General features: G+C 40.4%; 1 protein-coding gene across 8 annotated transcripts in view; it reads right to left on the bottom strand.

The window, feature by feature from the left end:
- LOC137654723 (uncharacterized) overlaps positions 1-10,507 on the bottom strand; it is an 87,990-nt gene that overhangs the window by 55,104 nt on the left and 22,379 nt on the right. For 7 of the 8 annotated variants that reach the window (XR_011046701.1, XM_068388621.1, XM_068388619.1 and 4 more), the window contains exons 6-8: positions 6,719-6,924; positions 3,320-3,489; positions 1,735-3,170 (exon numbers count right to left, since the gene is read on the bottom strand). Coding sequence is in view for 7 of the 8 variants with exons in the window: in XM_068388621.1 (XP_068244722.1) it covers positions 1,735-3,170; positions 3,320-3,489; positions 6,719-6,924 (1,812 nt within the window). In the remaining variant the exon portion in view is untranslated. The remainder of the gene's footprint in view (positions 1-1,734; positions 3,171-3,319; positions 3,490-6,718; positions 6,925-10,507) is intronic. The other variant, XM_068388625.1, reaches the window with a different exon arrangement.

The raw sequence follows: 10,507 nt of genomic DNA, 5'->3' as shown, positions 1-10,507 counted from the left end.
CGGAGGAAGCAGCAGGGCCTACCGGAACTGCGTCACAATCGCTCGCCATTCATTCCTATTTCTAGCACGCTCTCTTGCCTCTCTCACATCTATCCTCCTATCACCCAGAGCTTCCTTCACTCCATCCATCCACCCAAACCATGGCCTTCCTCTTGTACTTCTCCCATCAACTCTTGCATTCATCACCTTCTTTAGCAGACAGCTATTTTCCATTCTCTCAACTTGGCCAAACCACCTCAACACATTCATATCCACTCTAGCCGCTAACTCCTTTCTCACACCCATTCTCACCCTCACTACTTCGTTCCTAACCCTATCTACTCGAAATATACTGGCCATACTCCTCAGACACTTCATCTCAAAGACATTCAATGTCTGTCTCTCCATCACTTTCATTCCCCAAAACTCCGATCCATACATCACAGTTGGTACAATCACTTCCTCATACAGAACTCTCTTTACATTCATGCCCAACCCTCTATTCTTTAACACTCCCTTTACTAGCCTCAACACCAACACTTTGCATCCTCCATTCACTCTGATGTACATCTGCTTCCACTCCACCATTTACTGCAACAACAGACCCCAAGTACTTAAACTGATCCACCTCCTCAAGTAACTCTCCATTCAACCTCGCACCACCTTCCCTTCTCGTACATCTCATAACTTTACTCTTACCCACAGCAACTCTCAACTTCCTTCTCTTACATACCCTTCCAAATTCTGTCACTAATCGGCCAAGCTTCTCTTCCAAGTTTGCAACCAGTACAGTATCATCCGCAAACAACAACTGATTTACCTCCCATTCAAGATCATTCTCGTCTATCAGTTTCAATCCTTGTCTAAGCACTCGAGCATTCACCTCTCTCACCACTCCATCAACATACAAGTTAAATAACCATGGCAACATCACACATCCCTGTCTCAGCCCCACTCTCACCAGAAACCAATCGCTCACTTCATTTCCTATCCCAACACATGCTTGCAACAACCTTCCACCAATTCCATACAATATACAGTAACCTCATCACATTCCATATCGCTTCCCTATCAACTCTATCATACGCTTTCCAAATAACTTAAATAATTAATTTTATTTTATTTGTATATAAAAGTACATTTTGTTGCATCCTGACGAAGGTGTCTAATATTTGTGAATTTTATAATATGACATTTTCTAATTGTATTTGCCATTTTAAAATTTTATACTATTTTTACATGAAAATGCCTTCTTTCTATAAAAATATATCTTGTTAATATATTTCCTTTACATAATATTAATCTACTATCTAAAATGAACACAAAAATAAACATTCTGGGAATTAATTAAGTCAATCAACACATTTATGGTTATAATACCGACCACGGAAGTACTTGGTATCGATACCCGATACTTTGATACTGGGAAAAAACATTACTTGGTATCGTATTGAGAGGTAATGAATGGTATCGCCCGGCACTACAAATACTTTCTCTTAAAACATCTCCACCCAAGTACTTGAGGCATCTTTTATTGCCTTAAGTGTTACTTTCAAAATCTTTAAAAATCAGTTATGAAAGATAATTATTTGAAGAAAAGCAAACAAACTCAAGATGATCATATACTTATTAAGACCTGTAAGTGTACACGGACTTCAAAACATAATTACCTGTAACGATACCTACATTATTTCAGAGTACTGTACATTAAACATCTTGCACAAACTGAAAGGAATGTAACCGGGCGGAAATTACCTGCTGAGGCTGCAAAGATGTCGAGAGATGTGCTGGAAGTGCGCCAGGTCCTCCTCCTGGATATTCTATTTTTGTGGGAGGAGGACCGTCGATAGTATTGCCAGGGTTTACCGGCACATATCCTAAATTGACAACTCTTGGAGGCTGTTGCGACTGAAACTGGGAGTAAGGTTGACTAGTTGAGTTTGCAGGATTCGAAGCATTGTATGCTTGTACAGATTGGTCAGGAGGTGGGTAGCCAGTGCTTGACTGCTGTTCTAAAACAGACTGGGATGGATACCCAGATGGGTTAAGTTGCTGGTTCGGGGCCTGACCAAGATAAGAGGATGCTGTCGCGGCCTGAGCTACCTGCTGCTGCTGCTGGTGGTGTTGCTGCGTTGGAGGTAATACCCCTGCTACTACCAATGGTTGGGTCACGTTCATGTGACCTGTGGAGGCAATACTTGGATCTTGGTTTACCAGCAACCCAACTCCCGACGTTGTCGTGAGTGTGTTTGCACCAGACGTCAACACGAAGCAGACATTAGCGGATGTAGGGGTGCCACCTGGCGCTATAGCTAAGCCTGTTACAGGGGGAGGGACTCCTATTGCCATGCTTGTACTGGGTGGAGGCAGGGTTACTGACACCGAAGGTGGATAAGTGGCAGTTACCTCAGGATTCCCATGAATGCCAATGTTGGTATGAGGGCTAGTAGTACTAACAGTATTTGACATCACAGTAGAAAATGAATTACTAACCCCTAATTGTCTCGCTATCCCTGAAGACTGAGCAGTGCCATCGCTAACGACAGGAGGCTGGTTGATGGTCAAATGATTTGGGGTGACAGATACAGGTATAGTTTGAGGAGGAGGTTGTTGGTGGATGATGGAGTTGTGTCCTCCCTGTGGGTCATGTAAGGGGACCGTATGAGACTGATGAGTCACAGGCACAGGTGCTACGGGTGCCGTCACCTGCGTGCCAGTGGCAATAGCAACAAGTCGGGGGCCATCCGAAGTATTGATTATCTGAGTGCCTGGTGGAAGAGTGACGAGCTGAGTGCCCGATGACGTGTGAACTAACTGTTGGTTTGGCACTGTTGCTGCAGTAGATACGACAGGGGGTGCGGTTAAGTGTACGACTTGCTGGGACAACGTCACCACAGCTCCCTGAATTACCTCTTGCTGCGGCATGACCTCCTGTGATACATTACCGCCACTGGCCTGAAGGTGAGGAGCCAGTATAGTGTGACCTCCCAGCTGACTCTGCATTGGAACAGGTGTTGGCGCCATCTGCGGGGGTCCTACATGTGGTGGAACCATCTGAGAATGAGCTTGTACTTGTGGCGGTACCATCTGGGAATGTAAAATTTGAGGTGGAGGAGCTTGTGGAGCTGAGAGCTGATGAGGAGCTACTGGCACTGAAGCTAAATGAGGTTGACCAATTGCCCCACCTGCACCTGAAATTTCAATTCAACATATTAATACAAGACATAAGAGGGGTAGAATTTATCGAGTATTAGAAGCAAAGACCTCTTATATAATGAGATCAACTAGAAAACAGTGTGAGCAATTATCCTTTAAACTAAAGAAAGTTAGAAATCCCTACCCAGTGTCACATCTGGCTGTTGTGGAGGTGGATGAGTGAAAAGTGGAGCTGGTGGCTGTTGTTGTTGTTGCTGCTGTTGCTGTTGTTGTTGTTGAATCTCACCGATGACAGTCTGTGCCAAATTAACCACCAGATCTTTAGCTTGATTAAACTGCTCCTGATTGTCATGCCTGAAAATGTCAATTGTCATTAACAATCGTCCAATGTATTGTTCGCGTCAACTTTATAAAATCAAGGGATCTAAATTTCTATAGGGTTTTTGCATTCCAAAAATCATTCAACAGGTTGTAAGGGTGAGTATAACATGTAGCTATTTCATGATCATAAATTCTGTGTACATTGACCATAGCTTTAGATATACAGTACATAAGCAAATGACTTAGCCAATGAACAATTCTATACACAAGAATTATAATACTCGACCAAATAAGAACTAAAGATGAAACCTAATTCTCGTGCCCTTCAAAAATTAGGAAGGGCTCATTTCAAATCAGATCAAACAAAACAATAAAACCCAAAATATAATTTTGCATTGAAAAACTAGTTAGCGAATAAAAATAAATCATGTAAAGCAATATAAAATCATTACACAACTAAATTTTAAAGATCTACCGACTCCATAACAGGCACTTCTGACCAAACTATCAACAGGAAAATAGGTAAACAAAAGTGCCACAATAATTAGTTCACACCAAAAGCCGCTGAATTCAACTTTTGTGGTATACTGTACTCCCTCCTTCCTTATCCCTAACTCTTGCATTTAATTAAAAATTATTTCCTTCTTAAAATTATCCCTTTTACCCCAGGCTATTTGGAACTTTCCAACCCTTAACCCCCAGGTTTTTTTTTTTTTCAAGCACATTTTGCAATATATATTTTTTAAATTGCTCTAACAGCCTTAATTTTTGTCATAGAGAGGTCAGGTTGGTCTCATTCTCTTGGAAAATGCCTGAAGTTTCTCAAAGAGTTATCAAAAATATGAAAAAAAATATAAATACAGTAGCAGTTTTTTGCAAGGACGTACCAGTACGTCCATGGGGGTAAAGGGATGAGTTTTGTGAAACGTACCAGTACGTCCATTGGGGGTAAAGGGGTTATAAACAGTATATTCAAATATGTTGTAGAAATCAACAGTGAACTCATCTGTAAAAACAAAATAGTTAAAAGGACTTAGGGATAATTCAAGAATGCTAGTTTTATTGGTATCATCCAGCTGTAATAAATTTAATAGAAGCTACAGTATATCTTCCTGATTTATTATACATGTAGTATTTCTGCATATGTACAGTTGCACCCAGAGATCCCTGACACACCCCGCTCTGAAGAAGTAAACCTAGCCACACCCTTACTTTGCGGAGAGTAACCAAACAAACAGTGTAAGGAGATGACAGAGGTGGTGACGGAGCTACATAAAAGAACTCGCTGTGCAGTGAGTGGCCGGGTGCACTTCCTCAGAGCGAGTCGTACCAATAATTTCCGTGTCCAACTGTAGATGCATGCCTTCCAATTCCTCTTTTCTCCTTCGTGGGTATTCCATTCTGTAAATGCTTATTTTACAAATTTAAAGACCAATTCAGCTTGTTCTAAAACGAATGTTTGATTCCAGGAGTAAATAGGATTTTTAAACTAAAATCTATTACTTTCTGTACTTAACTTTGAAAAGTAAAATGCTACTATTTGGAAGTACATACACATACATATACCAAGGCACTTCCCCCCATTTTGGGGGGTAGCCGACATCAACAAATGAAACAAAACAAAACAGGGGACCTCTACTCTCTACGTTCCTCCCAGCCTGACAAGGGACTCAACCGAGTTCGGCTGGTACTGCTAGGGTGCGGCACAGCCCACCCTCCCCTCCCCTGTTATCCACCACAGATGAAGCTTCATAATGTTGAATCCCCTACTGCTGCTACCTCCGAGGTCATCTAAGGCACCGGAGGAAGCAGCAGAGCCTACCGGAACTGCGTCACAATCGCTTGCTATTCATTCCTATTTTTAGCACGCTCTCTTGCCTCTCTCACATCATCCTATCACCCAGAGCTTCCTTCACTCCATCCATCCACCCAAACCTTGGCCTTCCTCTTGTACTTCTCCCATCAACTCTTGCATTCATCACCTTCTTTAGCAGACGGCCATTTTCCATTCTCTCAAAATGGCCAAACCACCTAAACACATTCATATCCACTCTAGCTGCTAACTCATTTCTTACACCCGTTCTCACCCTCACCACTTCGTTCCTAACCCTATCTACTCGAGATACACCAGCCATACTCCTTAGACACTTCATCTCAAACACATTCAATTTCTGTCTCTCAGTCATTTTCATTCCCCACAACTCCGATCCATACATCATAGTTGGTACAATCACTTTCTCATATAGAACTCTCTTTACATTCATGCCCAACCCTCTATTTTTTACTACTCCCTTAACTGCCCCCAACACTTTGCAACCTTCATTCACTCTCTGACGTACATCTGCTTCCACTCCACCATTTGCTGCAACACCAGACCCCAAGTACTTAAACTGATCCACCTCCTCAAGTAACTCTACATTCAACCTTGCACCACCTTCCCTTCTCGTACATCTCATAACCTTACTCTTACCCACATTAACTCTCAACTTCCTTCTCTCACACACCCTTCCAAATTCTGTCACTAGTCGGTCAAGCTTCTCTTCTGCGTCTGCAACCAGTACAGTATCATCCACAAACAACAACTGATTTACCTCCCATTCAAGTTCATTCTCGTCTACCAGTTTTAATCCTCGTCCAAGCACTCGAGCATTCACCTCTCTCACCACTCCATCAACATACAAGTTAAACCACCACAGCAACATCACACATCCCTGTCTCAGCCCCAGTCTTACCAGAAACCAATCACTCACTTCATTTCCTATTCTAACACATGCTTTACTACCTTTGTAGAAACTTTTCACTGCTTGCAACAACCTTCCACCAATTCCATATAACCTCATCACATTCCACATTGCTTCCCTATCAACTCTATCATACGTTTTCTCCAGATCCATAAACGCAACATACACCTCCTTACCTTTAGCTAAATATTTCTCGCATATCTGCCTAACTGTAAAAATCTGATTCATACAACCCCTACCTCTTCTAAAACGACCCTGTACTTCTAAGATTGCATTCTCTGTTTTATCCTTAATCCTATTAATCATTCCTCTACCATACACTTTTTTAACTACACTCTACAAACTAATACCTATTTGGAAGTACCCAGGAAAAAATAAATTTCTTCAATTTTTCATTCCTAGCTGCCGTTCATTACCTTCCGAGGGACCTCCTTACCGCCAACCATCTGCCTTGTCCTTATCTATTGAAAGGTAACAATACTACAAATATTAATACTGCAGTAACAATAACATTAACATACTCAAGGTAAAAATGGAGTGTGTCCTGCGCTTCCTGGCCTGTAGCATGCTCGAGGTATCCCGAGCCTATTCCCCGTATGGATATGACCACACCGGTTTCCTCCTGAATATAGCGAAGATTCATGCCCCTTTCACCAAAGAGGCGAGCTCTGACTTCGCTGGGGTCTAGTCCAAGATTCACAGGGAGGAACACCTTTTCCCTGAATATCTGTTTGGATGAAAAATTGTCTAATGTAACAAAATAATAATGGCCATTGAAGATACAACAAATTTTAAAAGTAATTTGCGTTTTTCCTAGCTATTCAAACTCGAGTCCTTTAAAATAAGGAAATGGCTTTAGCATAGCTGGACTGGTTGTTGAATTCGTTAACAAAGTATACCGTTGAATTTGTTAATGAATTATAGTTGGCGCAGTAAAGGCTACCATAAGTACGTAGTTCTGAGATATTTATATTTATCAACACAAAGGTAATAAAAACAATTCTACCTCATCTATTACTTGCATATCTTCATAATAAAAAGCCTATTCAAGGAATAATACTATATCTATAACTGTATGCAAACCCATCTGAGAAAATGCAGTGACAGCTGATTTCAACTACTGTACTGCTCTCAAGGATATGTGCATATATAAATAAAAAATAGTATTCTTAATATATATGATGATATTACAAATTGTATTGCTGTATCCTTAGAAATTCAAAACATAAACTAAATAAATAACTTCTATACAGTATCATGTCTTTCCTATATATGATGCCCAAAAGGGAAAACATTGTTTTGTTTGTTTCATTACCAAAAACACAACAAAGGAACAAACGAATTAACACGTTTATACATATAATTGATAACTAATCTCACTGGTGATGAAACAGGGGAAAAAAAAAATGGTTTCCCTTTTCTTTTGAATTTATAAGGATTTAGTAAGTAAAAAAAATTGTAATAACAACTTTAAATAACTAAACGTAGTATATACGCAGGATTTTCTAATGTAACAGTGTCACAGGGAAGCAGTAAGCACACTCACTGGAGCTTGCAACAGATACAGGGGCTGGGGTCACCGGCACAGAGTGGGAGGAGGCCCGGGAACCACAGGGACAGAGGTTGAGGTGACTTACGCCCAAATTTTGGAAGGGCACCAATTCGTGCAAGGGCCTTCTTTCTCACATCCTTTGGCACACTTACTGGGGAACAGATATTAATAGCTCTTTTGGGATTGCAGACCAAAGAGGAATCACCACAGAGGACTCCAGTAGGGTTAGTGACACTGGGGTCACATCACTGATTTAGCCTTAACAACCAGCTCCTTCAACGAAGACATTGAGGGGCCTACATAACAGACCTAAGGAGATACAAGTTTTCCTTAGGTCAAACTCATTGCCAATAGTCTGCACGACAACAGAAAGAGTTCCTAACCTCTGTTTGGATTGGGCAATCACTGGGGGAAAAACCAGCCGATGCAGAACCAAGATCAACTTTCTCCTGATGTATAATACTCGGCGGCCATGCCAGGTGCATATGCATAGCAGTCGCAGTAACAGTTGCACTTGATGAATGAAAGAGAGAAGTAAACGACTTCCTCTGTCTCCTTTTAGGTGTTGCCAAAACCAACACCAGAGAAGGCTTAATGCTCCTCCTCCTCGTCAAAGCATATGCACTTGCCACATAAGGATGATTGCCAACTATCATTTCTCCCACAAAGAACAGTGTGTGTTTGGATCAACAGTCAGTTTTGCCATGCATATGAACTGGATGAAGAAACCAACTTTTTCCAGGCAAGTACAAATCTCATTTATTTACACCCACCATACAATCCAACAGTTAGTATTTGCCTTCTCAAAAGTAAAAGAAAAAGATGAAAGCCTTTGGATAGGTTTAAGGTTTATAGGTAACTCATAAATGACAGAGGCAAGCGACCGTGATAACCAACTTTTTCCAGGCAAGTACAAATCTAATTTATTTACACCCATCATACAATCCAACAGTTAGGATTCGCCTTCTCAAAAGTAAAAGAAAAAGATGAAAGCCTTTGGATAGGTTCAAGGTTTATAGGTCACTCATGAATGGCTGAGGCAAGGGACCGTGATAATGCCCTAGAAACTGACCATATTTGCATATAATCAGTGCCTAGCCCCTCTCCACCCGAGCTAAGACAGGCAATGGCTGCTGATGACTCATCAGGTAGATCTATATCCTGCAAGATTAGCTCACTAGGATGGTGAGGTTGCAGACACAAGAAACAATCGAGCTTGAGCGGGTCACAAACCCCAGTCCACTAGATTGCCAGGCAGGAATGTTTCCAATATTATTATTACTATTATTACAAGCTAAGGTACAACCCTAGTTGGAAAAACAAGATGCTATAAGACCAAGGGCTACAAGGGAAAAATAGCCCAATAAGGAAATTAAATGAGGAAATAAATAAAAGTAGTACAGTAACGAACAATTAAAATAAAATATCTTTCGAACAGTAACAAAATTGAAACAGATCTTTCATATGTAAACTATTAAAACTTTAAAAGACATAGTAAGAGAAATAAGATAAATAAGATAGAATAGTGAGGCTGAGAACTCAACCCCAGGATAGTGGAGGACCATGGTACAGAAGCTAAGGTACTATCCAAGACTAGAGAACAATAGTTTGATTTTGGGGTGTCCTTCTCCTAGAAGAGCTGCTTACCATAGCTAAATCTCTCTTCTACCCTTACCAAAAGGAGAGTGGTCACTGAACAATTACAGTGCAATAGTTAGCCCCTTGAGAGAAAAATTGTTTGGTAATCTCAGTGTTGTCAGGTGTATGAGTACAGAGGAGAATGTGGCAAGAATATGCCAGAATATTTGGTGTGTGTAGAAAAAGGAAAAATCGGCCGTAACCTGAGAGAGGGATCCAATAAGTACTGTCTGGCCAGTTAAAGGACCCAATAACTCTCTCGAAGTAGTATCTCCAATAGGCTATTACAACCCTATGTCAGTACTTATTACTCCAAAGACAAAAGTGAAGAGCCTCTGCAGGGGGAATAAGCATGGTTACTCGCAGCCATGAACTGCCTGTTATAAACTACCTCGTTAACAAATTCAGACCAGTCTAGCTCCGCTGAAGACATTCCCTATACTGTATTAAGGATGAACGGATTGTATACAGGTAGAAACAACCAAATATTGTAAGTTTTGCTTTTAAGCTTTTATTCCAGCTGTTACCAAGTTGTGGAATGGGCTTCCTAATCGGATAGTTGAATCAGTGGAACTTCAAAAGTTCAAAGTTGGAGCAAATGTTTTTATGTTGACCAGGCTGACATGAGTCTTTTTATTGTTTATATATGACATATCTTTTTTTGACATTTTTAATAGTTTATATAGGACATATCTGTTTTGACGCTGTTACTGGTTTTAGAATGATATATTGTTAACTTATTCTCATCATTTATTTATTTCCTTATTTCCTTTCCTCATTGGAATATTTTTCCCTGTTGGAGCCCTTGGGCTTATAGCATCTTGCTTTTCCAACTAGGGTTGTAGCTTGGCTAGTAATAATAATAATAATAATAACGTAAAATATACTGTACTACTAATACATCAACAAATGTTAAACAATAATGATTTACAGTTAATTCAATAATAAGAAAATAGTGTACAACCCGAATTTTGCATTTGATCACTATCATAGGCAAAGCAAATTTGTTCATAAAAATGTTAGTAGAGTAACTATCTGTGGATATTCATTTCCGAGATAATATAATGTCTCATCAAGAAATGACCATGGTCTTGCAAGTCCTGTTTGCTTCGATGAAATG

The sequence above is a fragment of the Palaemon carinicauda genome, chromosome 15 (assembly GCF_036898095.1).
Source record: "Palaemon carinicauda isolate YSFRI2023 chromosome 15, ASM3689809v2, whole genome shotgun sequence".
Taxonomy (NCBI): domain Eukaryota; kingdom Metazoa; phylum Arthropoda; class Malacostraca; order Decapoda; family Palaemonidae; genus Palaemon; species Palaemon carinicauda.
The sequence above is the reverse complement of the archived record's forward strand: the minus strand, read 5'-3'. Positions and strand labels throughout refer to the sequence as shown.